The 17,389-nt window shown below is 40.7% G+C and overlaps 2 protein-coding genes across 2 annotated transcripts; one reads left to right on the top strand and one right to left on the bottom strand.

The window, feature by feature from the left end:
- The first annotated feature begins 1,174 nt into the window (after positions 1–1,174).
- dio3a (iodothyronine deiodinase 3a) lies at positions 1,175–2,243 on the top strand. Its single transcript, XM_080041929.1, has one exon. The coding sequence runs from the start codon at positions 1,190–1,192 to the stop codon at positions 1,973–1,975; it is 786 nt and encodes a 261-aa protein (XP_079898055.1). The 5' UTR covers positions 1,175–1,189; the 3' UTR covers positions 1,976–2,243.
- Positions 2,244–9,078: 6,835 nt separating this feature from the next.
- Positions 9,079–16,518, bottom strand: dlk1 (delta like non-canonical Notch ligand 1; the record flags this gene model as incomplete). The annotated part of the gene is made up of 5 exons (XM_080042290.1): positions 9,079–9,868; positions 14,733–14,874; positions 15,591–15,721; positions 16,189–16,252; positions 16,467–16,518. 5 exons carry the CDS (start codon positions 16,516–16,518, stop codon positions 9,079–9,081), a joined length of 1,179 nt encoding a protein of 392 aa, XP_079898416.1.
- Between the last annotated feature and the right edge of the window lie 871 nt (positions 16,519–17,389).

Raw genomic sequence — 17,389 nt, 5'->3', positions numbered from 1 at the left:
TCAACCCTTACTCTAGGAAAGTATTTTGAGAGGAAGGGGTTGTTTAAAGAGGACAGCTCTTTAAGCACCACTCAAAGCAGCACACAGAGACTGTTTTCAACATTCTTTTAAAGTTTTATGAGCCTTTAGACGTCAGCCGGGACACATTAAAAATGATCCTAACCCCTTTTACAGTAAGAATAACTAAATCTTGGATATTTTGGAAAACACAGCAGATCAATATGTTATGTTACTTTGGACCCCACAAATTGAAATTCAGTCATTCCAGATTCTTATTCATATCCTGCAGTTTTTTTATTGCCGAATGAGCCGTGGTGCTGCAGAGTGCTAGTTTCCCCTCACCCTGACAGACGGGAAGCTGTGTGTGTGTGTGTGTGTGTGTGCGTGTGAGTGCACGTGTGCGCGCCTGTGTTGATCATTGATAGTGTTACATTAGTTGACACAGAGGTTCACCTGGGGATGAGAATAGGAGTCACATTTCAATTGGGAAAATATATATTCCACAAAATTCACATTTTCTTATCTCCAAATTCTGATTTGTTTTTACTGTAATTGAAATCTGACTTTTTTCTCATTGTTTTTCACAGAAATAATAATTATTCTCATTGTGTGACTTTTTAAATGTGATATTAGTAACAATCCATAACATCTCTTTAAAACTGATCCTACCTTATATTCCAAGCCCATTTGGATCTATTTTCCTATAAGAAAGATAAATGTGATTTAAAACATATTAGGAGTTTAATCATGTAATAGGCTATTATCGTATTGTGGGCCTAATATAACTATACAGTTACTGTTATCTCACTTGACTTAAGTCCATGAGCGCAGTTGCAGTTACAGGCGAGTCTTTTAAGCGGAGTAGCACATTATCACACATGTAAACATTTGGATGTGTACGTTCATCAATCATCCTATCATAAAAACATATGACCGATTATCTCTAAATAATGCACTGCTGTTTGGCACCATGCCCTGCACCCTTGGCATTTGGCTGTTACTCAAAGCTGACAGAGTTGACAGAAGGTAATCCCCACCATGTGAGGCCTCGGCCCCAGTTTGGAGGCGGGGTGTGATTCATTCAAATCTGCCGGTGCTATAAAAAGAGAAGAAGCCGCAAGTAACCCAACTTCAACCCACCAGATCGTGGCACAGCGTGAGACCATTCGGGATGTTATTGCAAGTGATAATGAGTACTATTAAAGCTATTAAAAATGCAATAGTTTGTGTCGTATTGCTGCCCCGTTTTCTGATGGCAGCGGTCATGTTTTGGCTGCTTGACTTTTTATGCATAAGGAAAAGGGTTTTCTTCAGGATGAAAGAGCCTGAGGGGGATGCCATCGATCCGCCTCTGTGCATATCGGACTCTAATCGTCTCTTTACCCTAGAGTCGCTGAAGGCTGTGTGGCACGGCCATAAACTGGACTTTCTGAAAGCGGCACATCTCGGACAAGGAGCGCCCAACACCGAAGTCGTTCAGCTAGAGAATCAGCGGTGCAGCCGCATCCTCAATTACGCAAAGGAAAAGAGACCGCTCATCCTCAACTTTGGTAGCTGCACCTGACCACCGTTCATGGCGCGTCTGAAAGCTTTCCAGGGAGTCGTGCAGCAGAACGCAGATATAGCAGACTCTGTAGTTGTGTACATCGAGGAAGCGCACCCCTCCGACGGCTGGGTGAGCACAGACGCGCCCTATCAGATCCCCAAACACCGGTGCCTGGATGACCGGCTCAACGCTGCGCAGCTGATGCATCTGGAGGTGCCCGGCTGCCTGGTCGTTGTCGACAGCATGGAAAACTCCTCAAACGCGGCGTACGGAGCTTATTTCGACAGACTTTACATACTGCAGGAGGGAAAGATAGTTTACCAGGGAGGCAGAGGACCTGAGGGGTATCGGATCACGGAGCTCAGAGACTGGCTGGATCAATACAGAGACAGGCTGGAAAACCCTAATAATCTAGTTATTAATGTTTAGATTCAATCTCTTATTTTAGAGCTGCTATCACTAAACAAAAATGCTGCAGATTTTTCAGTATTATAGCTACAATTAGATAATAATGTGTATTGGATAGGTGTATTTATTTTTTTATATGGTCAGACTAAAGTAACCTAATTAGGCCTATTTCCAACATTGTAGGATGTGCCATGTGCTCCTTTATGTCATATTGAACATCCACACATCATGTAAGGATCCACCCACAAACAGGTTCGTTTGTTTGTGACGAAAAGTATTTGTCTGTCAAAAGTTTCTTTTTCTATGTATGCTCATTGTGTAAAAGCGCCTCAAATGAATCAGGATCTTGAGATGTGCGCATCACTGTGCTCGTCAGTTATTGTGAAGTTCGGTTTTTTAACGGGCTGAAACCAGAGAACCGTGACTGATGTTTTTCAAACTGGAGATCACGGTGAAGCTGCTGCTCTCTGCCCTGAGCCATTGTTTTGTAAATATTGTTCCGTTTTATGGATATATTTTTCATACAATAAAATTATTTGATCTACTCCTTTATTGCAAGCCTCTTTTTTTTTAAACAAAATAGTAGGCACATTTTTGTAGACTGCATATTTGTTTGCATGAAAGGTGTTGGAGCTGGTGTGAATTATGTATATATATTTTGGAATAGCATAGATTTTACAGTAATTTGGAGTCTTGTAGTAATAAGTCAAAAAGGATAAATGTTTTATTTCCCACACAATAAAGCAGAAGAGGCTTCTAATTGATTCCGCTAAAAATGTCCTTGCTGAGGTGCAGATCCTGAGTTTGATTTTGAATGGAGAAGCAGAAAAATATGAAATCACTTCAACGAGGATGATCTCCCAAAATCTCCAAAGCAAAGATGTATTTGAAAACAAAATTGCTCCCATGAGCCCTCAGTACAATAGCTAAAATAATGAGTATAAAAGTCAACATGTATAAAACATGCAAAACAAAAGTGCACATTTGTTTAAAAAGTCAGCTTCGTAGTATATACAATAGAAGGTAACAACAGGATAAAGACACAATAGGAGGGGCATTGCCTCAGACACAGATGACTCAGGAGACTGGATAATAACACTGACGAGCTGTAAGTGGAGCAACATCTTGTCAGATGCCTTGGCTCCCTGTGTCTCCAGCTTCAACGCTGCCCATTATTCACAGTCAGCTTGGGAATATAAAGCTGTTACCTCCAACAAGGAGGCAATATCTGGGACATAAATGACTGCAGATACAATAGCAAATGGTTTTACAAACTCAAATGCATTGACAATTCAAGGATGCTTATAGTTGTCGAAGAGGGGAATTTCACCAAGAAACGGCACTTGTGAATCACAGCAGTGAAACAAATGTGAGTTTGTTGTAAATATCTCTTGATGTTCTTAATAAGTGTCTGTAAAACTGTGATGGAATGAGAGAAAGCTTTTGTTATAGGTCAGGGAACACAATACTTCATGCCAGGAAACTACACCAAGTGCTTCTACTGTAGATCTCAGGGTGCTGTATTTGTCTGGTCCAAGATTGAGAAAAATCTCAGTTGCTGCAGCCATTTTTTTTGTCCTTGACACACAATATCCACATGTTGTTCTACAACACAGCAACATAAAGCTACGTCTTCGGCAAGTTTAGGTCATAGGAACAAGTCAAACGCTTCCTTTTGAATAAAGTTTGAAAAATCATTTGAGCTCGAAATGCCATGGCCTAAAAAAATCACCTCGGTTGAACTTATCATGGATGATAGATATTCCACACAACAGAAATGTGTGCTGCACCGTTAGAAAATAGTCTTGCTGTTTTACAGTGACCTTACTTTACTGCTCATCTGGAACACATTTCACACACAAACCTACATTATTTATGTTGAGCTGACAGCTGATGGAGGGGGTACCGTACCTGCCTAAATGAAATATGTGCGCTCCTGCAAAAGAAAAACCCAACTGGAATTCTTTGGATCTGGATTCTTTCCATGTGTGGTTTTCCAAAGACGTTGAGTTTCGTCTTTCAGGGGAGAGGCAGACGGGAACAAAGGGTTAAAGGTCTCAGTCTAGGGGAGAATTAACTTTTGCTGTTCTGGTTTGTTTTATGACTTGGAACCTGATAGGGTCTGCTGCAGTGGAGGTTTATTTTTTTAATTTTTTAACTTCTCTTGGTCAGCTTTGAAGGTAAGGGCCCCTTTACTCTACTTATGAATGTCTCCCATGGGTTGGAACTGGAGGGGCCCAGCACACAAAAAGGGTTTCAGTTAAACCTGTTTGATTCCCTTATAACAAGTTGACAGTTAACTGTGCTCCTCTTTACATTGCTATAAATGAACTCCTGAGCTTCTTCGTGGCCAAGGAGACAGGTTTCAAACCTGGGGAGACTGGGGAGGTTTTGACACTGTGGACATTATTAACAACTATACACACACCGTTGGAGAACTGTTAGTGTTGTTATGCATCAAACGCTAATTCGGGAGCTTTAATTTGGGAAGGCTGATTACAGTTGTTGCCGATTGCTTACACACATGTTGCAGACTTTGGCCCACTGTGTCAACTTAACACACAGGCCGAATAGGACAAAGCACATGGAGATAAACTTCTAACTTATACGGCAAAATGAAACTCTTGAAACAAAACCTAACAATCCCATCTCAAAACTGTTTTAGCATCAAAACAATACACACATGCACCTTTTAATTACTCTTTCCAAACAGCAACAACACACAGATGTGCTTTATGCAAAACACATCTGTATTCAGTACTTTGGATGGTTTTTGACTTTAAAAGTCGCATACAGATTTCTTTTGTGAAAGATTGATATACTACAGTTGATCTAGACACATGAAAACAAAATGTAAACGCTTCAGATCTTTTATTTTATTTTGCCATTTCAGGTTTTTGCAAAAGTAAAAAAAAAAAACACACAAAGACACACAAAAATGGTACAACTAGAATGTTCTACAAAACATAGTGGTGTAGGGGAATGATTGAAAGACATTTCGGCTATGGATCCTGTCTCCTGTTGGCATCTGACCACATCACCTCATCCACGTCACAGGCAATGTCCTCCCTTGCCAAGCAACGGGGGAAATATCGCCTTGCTAGCCGTATCCAACCTTTTGAAGAATTTTTTGGAAAGATTGATCCACTACATTTTCATTTAGACACATGAAAAATATAGAAAAGCTTCTGAAAAAAAGTTTATATTGCAATTTCGTGGTTTTTGCCAAAAAAATAAAAAAAACACAACAAATAGGTAGGATCGCAGTTCAACAAGCAATTCAGTGTGTCTCTATGAACTCTGAAACAATTACAGTAAAAAAAAAAGTGTTGTAAGGAATGGGGAGGGTGGATTATGAATGCTTTTATGGATACCGCCTCCTGTTTGCGTCTGGCCACATCGCCTCATCGACATCACATGCAATGTCATCCTTTGAGAACCAACGGCGAAAATATTCCTGATATCCAGTCTAAATGTCTTACAGTAATTATGGAGCTACTGTGTAGTTGAGCTGGACTCTCTGCCCAGGCTCCTATATTGTTAGGCCATGATCTATAACATGGTCCACCATAGTGACCCTGTCTCTGTCTGTTGCCTTCTTTGTCCTTGTCCTCCTGCGTCTCTCTCTTGTCCTCTTCCCCTGCCTCTTGTACTGTCTCACAAAGCAGCTGAGCTCACCTGAGGTATATTTGTAATGCTAAGGCTCTCACTGATTGGTATTCAATTAGCTTTATTTTTTTTATTTTTCATGTGTGTAAGTCTGTGTGCTTTTCTAATTTTAGTTGTGTTTTGTATTTTAAATAGATGTGTTTTCCCAATGATTGCAATAGATTTCATTTTTGAACATTGTGTCTTATGTAAAAAACAGTGTGTAGTGTTTTGCAAGAAGTGTGTTGGAGAATTTCAGACAGTGCAAAGCACTTATTGTGTTTGGTTGGTGCTTGTGTTTAGGGCATGGTCACAAAAGTTAGAGGTTGTGATGCTTTGGGCATAGCTACCACTGTTAGTGTTCAAGCATTAGGCAAAAACTGTAACATTCAGTTCAACATTTTAACCTTTTTTTTTATGTAACTGCAAGCAGCTATTTAGATCTACTGTCCTGTCAGATTGTTTGTTGTTGTTGTTGTTGTTGTTGTTGTTGTAGGTCAACAGGCAACACAGCAGGAGCCCTCAAGACATTTTCTAATAAAGTTGAGTCCTTGTGAGAAATAGTTGGATGTAGCACAAAAAACAACACAAATTGCCTCCCAAATGGTCAACGGAAAAAATGCAAACACAACTGAAATGACCTGTTATGAACGTGGTCGTTCTCTGCAATTGCTTACAATTTACTTTAAAAAACGAATGCAGCGTTTTCAGTAAAGTGTCAGGCATCGCATCATGCCGAGCTCTTGGCTGCAGCCCACCTGGGCTTGTCTCCTTTTAGACGGATGCCACCTTGTGGTCATACTCTGAGACTACACAACTTGTCAAAGGTACTAGGAGCTGTGCTTGATTGACACCTCCCTCACCCTTCTTTTGGTTTTGTTGAGATGGGACAACTTACAACCCCAAACACTAAGGTTGGCTTTTAGACCTGAGGTCAGTCCCATCCCTCACAGACAGTGCCTGGATCTCAGAGAGATTTATTGTTTCTGGTTACAAGGTGAAATCCACTTTAATCCTTCACAGAGCATAAGGTGTTGATAAAGTCATGACCTGCAGAAAACAAGCCTTGTCCCGTTTGTCATAGCGGAAACAGGTAATTCTCGGCTTAGCTGATCTCATCATGTACCTGGGCTAACATCTAATGGGCTGGAGTAATTGAATCAACTCTGTGCGTGTGCAGGGCCTTTAATATCCAGAGATCATAATGTGTTATGTGGTAAACTTCAATAATACACTGAGTAGGATGCAAGCCAGTGAGAGTACAAATCCACCTGCACTAAACACGAACACAAGGTTTCTCAAGAACACTACTGTTTTCCTACATGCAATACAAATCATTTTGTTCTCAAGTATGTTCTATATCATTTTACTGTTAAAATATCATTGTTATTCCCCTCCCTCTTGGGTCCCGAGTATTTATTTATGTTTTGTTTGTAAAATGAGATAAAACAACAGGCTTCCTCTTAGGGAAAAATGTAGCTATTTGACTTTACTCTGAATTTGAGCTGTATTTCTACATCAAGATCTAGATGCAGATCCTAGTGATGTAGACATGTGTCGCCACAAGGTGGAGCCAGAGACTGCTTTCTGAAACTGTCACACCATTATCGGAAGTAGAGATGTGCCTGAGTGACAAGACAAGAGTCAGTTATAATTGTATAGATAATCGGTGAGTTGGCCCAGGGGAGAATCGCAATTCAGCACAGCAGATGTTCAACTGGTTTCAGAAGCGGTAGGTGATCGAGCATGAAGCGTGTGCATCGGTTGGATTTCATACTAGGAAACATCTGACATATATTTTCCTTGATATTCTTTTCTAGTGTCAAGATAACAGCATCTCATAGAGAGAACATCAATAACAATCCAGTGATATGGAATTCCTGAGCAGGACAGATTGACAGACAAAATAGGATCGTCGTAATATACATGTTTTATTACAAGCAATGAACAGACGATAAGTACCATACGGTCAGTCACTACATTCCCCCGATAGAAATGTGTTATACTGTGTTGTTTTTAAATCTTTAATTCTGCACATCTAATGCACGACTTGGTTATGAGCACAAGATAACCACCAGGGAACAGTTATAAACACCCACCACATTAACAGACTCTCCTTATGTGCTGAATGGAGGCTGAAAGAAATTTCTGATAGTAGGAGTGAAGAAAATAATTCTTCCCCTCTAAAAATCACAATAATCCTCGCACCATACATTCAATTTGAATATTGTATGTATTATATAAAATGCAATATGATCCAACTGTTTAAATATATATTGACTGGGTAAGCATGTAAATATGGGTAATGTGTTTTTCTGATTTTCCACACATTCAATATTCATGAGAGTACTTTCCCTTCTAGCAGGAGTGGGCAGCCGAGAGACAAACCAATAGCATTTAACAGGCATTACAGTAGAGATTTGAGGGCTACCCAGATCCCCAAAATCTGCAAATTAGATTTATATATTTTTGTATATTCATGGAAAAATAGATGACGATGGAAATACAAAGTGTGCATATACATAAGATTGCCTCCTATAATTGGATTGCACTTTTATGTTCAAAACCCAAATATATTAATTTTTTACTATCATGACAAATAAAAGCACCAAATCCTCACATTTGAGAAACTGAAACCTCAATTGTTTGACATCTTTTGTCAAAAATATGAATTAAAATAGTTGCTAATTTGTACAACTTGTCAATGTATCATTGCAGCCTGAGGCATAGTAATACAATCTGAGTACAATTTATTTAGAAATTAAAGGTGCTACGAGGAACCTTTAAATATTTCTGAAAGTCAAATTTTTCCTCTGATGATCATAAATTACATGTAACAAACAAGAACATCAGTAATAATGCCTTTGTAATGGGTCCGCTCAACCAGAAACAACTGCTGGCGTATTCAAAACACTACCGCTTTTGTCCAAAGGGGTGCAAGAATGAACACAAACTGTAAGTTCCTTGGAGCACCTTTAGGAATCAATGGTATGATGACTAAGTTTAATTACATATGCTAGGAGAAAGCAGTCGAGGTTGCATGTGGATACTTTTAACGCTTCTAACTTAATTTCTGCTTTTGTTAAATACATTAGAACCATGTTTGTATTCCGTGTTACAAAGAGGTTGAACCATAATTTAGTCAACAATGGCCTTAAGAAATACAACACAATAACATATTTTACCAGCCATCAAAGTGCTATATGATAGAACATCTTTTATAATTGTACACATTTTAACCGGCAGTTTTTCAATATTAAATTTACAATCCAGTGTCGTAGTTGTCCACTCAGTCTAGTAGACTATACATTTGAATACATTCTAGTCCAGTATCTCTCCCATTATTAACTCAACTGTACAACAGTTATATCATTTCCTTCATGATATTTATATATATATATATATATATATATATATATATATATATATATTTAACTCTTTCCAGAGGGTGAGGGGAAGAGGGAGAGAAGATTGAATCAGATAGAGGTGTAGTGTCTCCCAAAGCTGGTCAGTCTAATCTTCTCCGGCAGGATGATGTTCACAGAGTGCTCCGGCTCTTCCTGGCTCGTGCCACCGGCTTCTCTCAGCAGGTGTTCCCTTTGCTGACGAACAAGCTGACTGTACTTGGCATTAGCCATCCACGTCTCACAGCGGCCAAAAAACACAATCCCCGTAGTGCCCAGGATGACCAGGCAGGTGAGCAGGGCCAGCATGCCGAAGCAGACCAGCTGACCGTGGGTGACGAGGATGCCTTGTGAGTGGACCGTCTCCTTCAGGGTGATCTTGAGCAGGTCTCTTTCCGGCGGTGTGAGAAGCTTGTGGAAGGTGTGAGCGGGGAGGGAGTAGTGCTGCGGTGTCAGCGCAAACACTCTGTGGTCCACTGGCCTGGTGACGACCTGCTTGGACCTGGCTTTGGGCCGGTGCTGCAGGGAACACGTGGGCCCTGTAAACCATTTCTGGCAAATGCACCGAAAGGTTCCATCAGGTTGACCAACACACGTGCCCCTGTTGGCACACGGCCTGCTGGCGCAGGGCGAGAGGCTGGTGGTGTCGTTACAGGTGAAACCAGTGGATCCATGTGGACAGACGCATGTGAAGGCCAGACTGTGGCTTGTGCAGTTTCCCCCGTTGAGGCAGGGGTTAGGCTTGCAGCTGTCAACGCTGATCTCACAGAAGTCTCCAGAAAATCCAGGGGGACATTGACAGGAAGAGGGAGCAGCTGAGTGATTTGCATCTGTGCATGTGCCTCCGTTCTGACAAGGAAAGCTGAAGGACAGAGCAAAACAATGTGAATACACAGCAGGGGAAACAGGGTTTGCTATCTAATACACAACTTTACTACAACATATTGTGTCTTGTGTTAATAGAGCTGCTATCAAATGGGTCCAATCCTCTTGTAGAGATAGATGTGATGAGATGGATGTTAATGGGAAGCTTTCTAGTCCTAAAGGCATAATTTGTGGAATCCCTCAAAGCAGTGCCCTGGGGCCCATTGATTTAGAATAATGATGTATTAATGACTCCGCCTGCTTATGTGGCCTCAGTGCTGCATTGATTACATTAACACATTAAGTTTCACAAGTAGATAATTTGTTCAGTCAAAAATAGGCATTTCTAAATTAAGTGATTTTCTAGTTTTCTCAAAGGAAATGAAGGTCAGAGGCGGCCCGAGGCATAAGCGAACTAAGCGGTCGCTTAGGGCCCCCGACCGCCATGTGTGTTTGATATTAACATCATATTATGCAAATGTGAGTTATCATACAAAAAAAGGAATACAATGTTTTGGTCAAGATAATTAATAGCCTAAAAATGTAATCAGTTCATCTGGAAGGTAATCCGAGGTTAACTGATCACGTCACGTTCACATCCATGCACAGTGTGTATTGAGTTTATTTAGAAACAATTGGAAATGGGGCTACCCTCAGTTGCCCATGCACTGTGTATAGTCTATAGCCTATTTCAGCCTTGTCTGTGGAAAAAAAGATACAGTAGCTGGACAACAGAGTTCTTCTGCTTCGTTCCTCTCACTGCATTTAAATGCATTCATTATATTACAGAGAAATATGTCCCGTAAAAGAAAAATAGCTCCAAGCCCAAACCAGAGGACCATCCATAATATTTAATTTTATCTTAATATTTTTGTGGAAAATCCATGTGTCCTTCTTCAATAGCTTCTAATTCATCTGACCCAGTATCTCCAAATTATTTGTTCACACAAAATTTCTCAGATTTAGCCTCTTAATTTTCCTCTCAAAGTGCAACAGATTCATAGCCTGGAAATCCAGACCCTGATATCTTGAACGATCAATAGTAATTTCCAACTCAAGGGGCGGCTCCTACTCGTGCATTTCAAATGCCACTGCACGCAGTTGGATAGCACTACAACCAATCAGAGCGATGCACAAGGCGACGTAAGCCCCTTTCGTTTAGCGAACAGCTGTTAAACTGTTAAATTAAACGTTTGCCGTTGTCGGTCGGCAAAATAGAACATTCCACTTACTTGCTAATGAAAGATTTGAGTGCCGTCTTCCAAATCGTTAAGGGTCGAGGCCAAAGCAGTCTCAAACTCACACAACATATCCGCAGCCATATTTGATGTTTACTATCACGGCTTCGACGTCGCATGCACGTCACTGTCGTCATCCGGTTACGTCCTCCCCAGAGCACCATATAAAGGGCTCTGGCGCGCCCATATTAGATAGAACCAATTGAAACCACCAGCCAGATTTCTGGCTTTCTTGATAAAGCTTCAACGGAGCGTGTCCAGACCAACACGCGCCTAGTGGCAGGTCTGTGAATGCCAGGCTAACAGATTCATGCATTTCACTTTAAAAAGGTTAAAAAAATCTCCCGGGGGGCATACCCCCGGACCCCCTAGGAGGGTCTGAATCTCCGCTGTCTAATATTTTCGCACAGCTGCACAGTGGAGGCACTAGCGGAAAACACTGGGTGAATGATATTTAACAAAGATCTATAGTTTCAGCAGCGCTAACATTGGAGAGGGGCCCCCTAATCATATTACGCTTAGGGCCCCCTGAAGGCTTGGGCCGGCTCTGATGAAGGTCTAAATGAGAAGAAGCTTTCCCTATTCCAATAAAACATAACAATACAAATATTTAGTTAAAGAAGGTCAGGCAGTAATTGCACAAAAAACTATTGAACGATAAATATCAGCTCACAGCTTTGGCTCTGAAATTATTTCCTAGTAAAAGCTCCCCTGCTAGAAGGCAGTTCTAGCTATGTCTACGCTTATACACCCCTACAGTTTTTAAAGCAGCAAACAGAGGGGTTTTAAACTCTTGGTAAAGTGATGGCTGTTAAACGATTCATCTTAGATTTGTTTGGTATGTTTAAAACCTGTCTTGCATGACATAAAAGATCTGTCATAATTTCTCCAACAGAGACCAAAATAAAATCTAACTGTGCTATCCTTCTGATATTATAGTGTAACATACACCATATTGTGATGATATGATCACAAACTCCTTTTCTCAGATTCATTCATTCAAGAAAACTGTAATTTTGTAATTGTAATTCAAAGGTCAATCGTTATTGAGGTTTTGTTTTTTATAACAGGTCAAAATAATTTCCTGCTATAATATTTCATAACAGTGGAACAAAGTTCATTTTATTGAATATAAATCTGATGAGTTTTAATGAATACTTGCAAAAACTTGCCATATCCTCTAAGATTAATGTATTACTTGTTGTCATATACTGTAGATTCCCGTCATTTTGACCTGCCCTAATTAAAAACGGTGTGTGGCTCACTTTCTGCAAATTAAAAATCTATACCAATAAGAAGACATGGAAGTAGTATCGGCTCTCTCCTCTGCAGTTATGTCTCTGTACTCTCATGTGCAGAATATCTGATCAATACAGCCAAGCTCCACAAACTAAGTGCACTGATGAAATCCCAGGATAAAAACAATCAATATCTTTGATAGGGATTAGCCTACACAAGTCCATGACACTGTCTCTGCGAGCCGAAAGAATAATTGCTCCAGCATACTTTATAGATATCTCTGGTGTCTCACAGAGGAGCCGAATAATGAAACCTTGTGAAGGCGTTTTTTTAATGAAGATGAATCTTTCTGGCATACAAGAGAAGCTCCACTCGTCTCACTGTGAACATTTATAATAAGACTGAAATTATTAGTTATTTTCTCAGGAGGAAGAGGAGGAGGAGGAGGAGGAGAGCTCAGAGCTGTCAGTTCGCTGTGACTGAGTTGAAGGCTATTGAATTCTCTAGGTGTTTTAATAACAAGTCTGCCTGACAGATAACAATCATGCTGGGCCACAAATTCTTGTGACTGTGTCAGCAAGCTGCGTCCCAAGAGGGTCTTTCGTATGTGTCTGCTGGAGCAAGGAGAATTTCTCCACGGATCCGCTCTATTTGTGATCCAGCAGTGGAAAGGAAGACAATCAGACGATCTCTAGAGTTTAAAGGACCAATCCGCCGTATGTTTGTTGTGGATTATTTTTGAATGATAACTTTTAATGGTCTGTAAAAATCCTGCTTTTCAGAGATTCTTTTGCTGTTTTTAAATTGTGAGAAGCTTTCAGCGATTTGTGGTCCATGAAGGTGGGTACTTCAGAGGACAGGAATGGCCTGGCTGAACCTGCGCCTCATTTCGTCTAAATGAGAGCAAAACTAATGACGCGTTCTGTGTTCCTCATCAACTCCTAATGTCAAACATTTCCATTGGATTGCCCTCCAATGGCCTTATGTCAACAGTAAATGGGGTTCACTCTGTAAATGTCATGATTACAAATTTTACAGCATCGACAATTCAATACAACATATCAAGACGTGCCACACAATCAACCTGGTAAATGGCAAATATTGTATATCCATATAATTCTGTATTTATATGATGTTTTGTTTTATATTGACCATAAACAGTGTAGTCTATACCTTGCTATATTAGTTTGCAGTCCCCAGTGCCTCCTTACACTTTCACACTTACACAGTTCAGTTCATGTGATGTTTTTATCAACACATTTATCCCCACCTGGAGGCCACTTCTTAGTAATGAGGTAATGGTAATATGGCATTTCCCCACAATATGTGAGGCGAAGACTGTGTAATGTATCATTAAACTATGGCCTTGGGAGCAGTAAATTGTGGGATACTGACAGATGCAAAGCTCTCATCAGGTGTGTCCTCAAAGTACCAGCTACAGGGATTCAACAGGGGAAGAGCACAAGAAACACGACTGCCGATGTTTTCATGACAGGGCGAAGCTGGGGGATTCATTCTCTACCGTTCCTTTTTTCTAATGTAGAGGATTCTTGTGTTTAAAGTCATTAAAGTAAATACTAAGGCCGCAGGAAAATTATTTGTTTTGGCTATGTGAGCGCAGCAGAATTCTGCTTTTACTATTTGCAATGCTTTGCAAAAATTACTAAATAATTTTGAAATGAATGTACCAATATGAAGCAATAGCAACAAGGCTGCAGTTCACATTAATTTTTCCAATCTTGTCAGCTGCACTTAAAAATTGCACCTTTTTATTCAAAGGCAGGTATCATTTTGTTGGTGCTTTTCCCTATCAACACTATGTTCTTGTTTGCCATCATGCAGTTTCATTGAGCCAAACAGCGGAAAAGTCTGTCCCCAGAGAAAAGTCAACTTTCCGAGTCAGAATAACAAGTTTTGAGCTGTGTTCAAGTTTTCCATCACACATTTGGAAACTTGCAAATTGCTCGTGTTCATTGGGGGATTGTATCAAAGCAAGTGTTTCAATGTGCAAAACACTGGTTACATTTTGTGCAGTAAGGGAAAAAGAACTGTGCTGTATTTTCTCTGTTTACAGCCTAGCCTTAGACGTTCTCTATCGTGTCAAGACTATCTCTCCACCCTACATATGGAATATGTAGGGTGGAGAGATAGTCTCTCCACTCAGAGAACCTGGGTTTCCAACGTAACCAACCGTTACATACTGTATACACTGGCCACAGTGTGGGGTGGCTTCGATTATGTGTCGGGGATACAGAGGGAGCTGACAGACATTGCAGCACGTATTGATGATTGCTCCTAATGATAAACAAAATGGAGATGAAGCTGTAAATTATCAGCTATTCCCTTTAACATGAATTAAATACTCAAATATAAAGGTGCTGTTACCCGTTGGTGAGACAAAGTCCCTGCTTCAGGTGGCAGTTTTCCCCAGCGTAGCCGTGAGGACAAATGCACAGGTATCCCCCCTCTCCTGTCTCTATGCAGGTGGCATTACCAGCACAAGGCCTGGATGAGCACAGACGAGAATCTATAGTTCAAAGAGAAAACATTTTTAAAAAGAAAAAAAAAATCTTTTTTTAGATCTTGTGTTCTCTCTTTCTCTCTCCCTCCCTCTGTCTCTCTTTGCTTCTCTGCATGATTCCCTTTGATTCCACTCTCACTCACACAGCAGCATCTTGACACAGAGAACATAACCAACCACGTTTTTGACACAGGCAAGCAGCTCATAATACGCTCGATAGAATAAGAGATGTGAGTTGGTGAGAAGGTCAAACTAAGCCAGAGGCCAAAATAATCTTAATCCTTCCTCATTGTTGCTTCATTTCCTTGAGGGGGACACCAAGTCAATTTGCATGGCATAACCTTCTTTGTAGGTATAGGAATGATTAATTAAGTGCATCAATTTAAATATGAGCACTTGGAATACATATGGGAATTCAAATCACTTTTGAGCCATTTTGAGTTCATTCTCATGTGCCTTGCTCAATGGCACACACATTTCAGTTCATTACCAGTTATTCTGCGGTTATTCTGTGGCCTCAGTGTTCATCATTGACCCAGCTCTTTTTAAACCTGTAGCCACGTCTGTTCGACTCTATCCTTGGCCGTCTAAAAATACATTCACTTTATTCTCCAGACAGTGGCTTTATTAAGGGGCAACCTGTGAGTGTACCAGCATATGTAGGGTGGCAGAAGGTGTAATAAGGTGGGTAGAGAGAGGATATGTTTGTGGTGGAGCCTCACCTTGGTCACACAGACTGCCGACCCAGCCCTCCTTGCAGATGCACTGCCATGCCTTCTCACACGCTCCGTGCAGACAGCCAGGGAAGGGCACGCACTGGTCACAGTTCTCTCCTTGCCATCCCGGTTTACACCTGAGAGCATGGGGAAAGAGGACCATTCTGGACTATTAATCTACTATCTATGCTATTAATACACAACCAAAGAGCTTTGAAGACCAGCTCCTATCCCCATAATGTCTGCATGTGCTTTAAAGTGAAAGTCCTTATGATTATGCAGGAACTGGTTCAATACTTACAGTGATGGAATACAGTCTTTTTTTCTAAAGAGTATTTACAGCAACATTTGCCAGAAAACAGTTTCAAACCAGGCATTTTTTGTAGCCATCAGCTTTTGAGCTATCTTTTAAGAGAACAATGCATTTTACTGAACACAATACAAGCGCCAAACCAGTCTAGAAAAAAACAATCACTAGGCTGGATGGCGATTCATTTCTCGGAACTAATTCACATATCGAGCAATGTATGGGGGGGAAAAGGTTGCGAAGCCCCTCGGGGTTTAAAGTCATAATCTACACAGGAATCTGAGGTTATTTTTGTACCTGCACTTCCCTGGCTTCTCACAAAACCCATTTTCTGGGCTGCAACCCTCGCTGCATTCCCAACCTTGGAGACAGAAAGATAAGGACAGAGGCATGTTTGCGTCAAAAAAATCCAAACAAACAAAATCATAAAACATTCAGAACAATAAAATATTAATTTGTTATACTTTCCTTCCACGCAGACAGTGTATCGGCTCCGACAGATTTTCTTTTAAATTATTTTTAACATGAAGTAAAATCTCTTTGTGTCTGTCAGATGTCCAAAAATCTCAGATTACCTTTGACGATGCCTGTCACGACCAGGATTAAGACGACAGCCGTGAGATGCATCGTTATTTAGAGCAAATCCCCTTTTTTTCCTGGAAAAAATAAATTAATAAAATAAAGCACTTTAAGTCGCAAGAAAACCTCTCTCTCTGTGAAGACGCGGTGTTTCTATCTCTATCTAAGTTCATTTAACGAGAAGAAAACAGAATTCAGAGGGATGTTTTACAAATGTGGCCAATGTTAACTTGTAAGGAGTTCTGAGATGTGCAGGCTGTGCAGTAAGGTATTATATCACACGGATATGGTTGTAATAGACTTGTGAAAATCACAGCAAGATCTGATCATTATTTAAATCATTCTTTGCTTCTTGATTACAACTGACTCACTTGAACCAAATGCGTCTGCTCCCAAATGTATCCAATACGCACAGGCGGAACAAAAAACACATTTTTCATGTAAAAAAAAATGACATAAAAATGTCATTAACTTAATGACCTTATGGAATCAGGAAAACTGCCTTACCTATGTCGCACGGACGATCTGAATCCATGCGGCTTCGGTCAAACTTAATTGATTTTATCTGACTTTTTGTTGTTAAATCCAAGCGTCGTGCTATTGAAAGTGACACTACAGGTGAAGCTACTGGCGCTCCGGCTGCTTGAGGAAAACCTGGAGGTTGTGACGGGACTGATGCGTCGTTCGGCGCCCCATTGTAACAAGCTCCTCCCCCCCTTCACACGGACAGTGCGCTCGCCAGTCTGACCCTCGGCAGACAAGCGCTGGAGCTGGGCACCCATAGCTGCCTGTGTTTTATAAACCCCCTCAACATACACCTTTTGGAAAAGTCCCCCGGGGTTAATGACCTGCTCCCTGCAGGTCATTAACACTTCCAAAACAGTTGCTTCTTGTTTTCTTTTTTCTTCTTTTCCTAATT

This window comes from Ammodytes marinus, assembly GCF_949987685.1.
Source record: "Ammodytes marinus genome assembly, chromosome: 15".
Classification (NCBI taxonomy): domain Eukaryota; kingdom Metazoa; phylum Chordata; class Actinopteri; order Uranoscopiformes; family Ammodytidae; genus Ammodytes; species Ammodytes marinus.
Note: the sequence above shows the minus strand (reverse complement) of the source record. Positions and strands in the feature narration are given on the sequence as shown.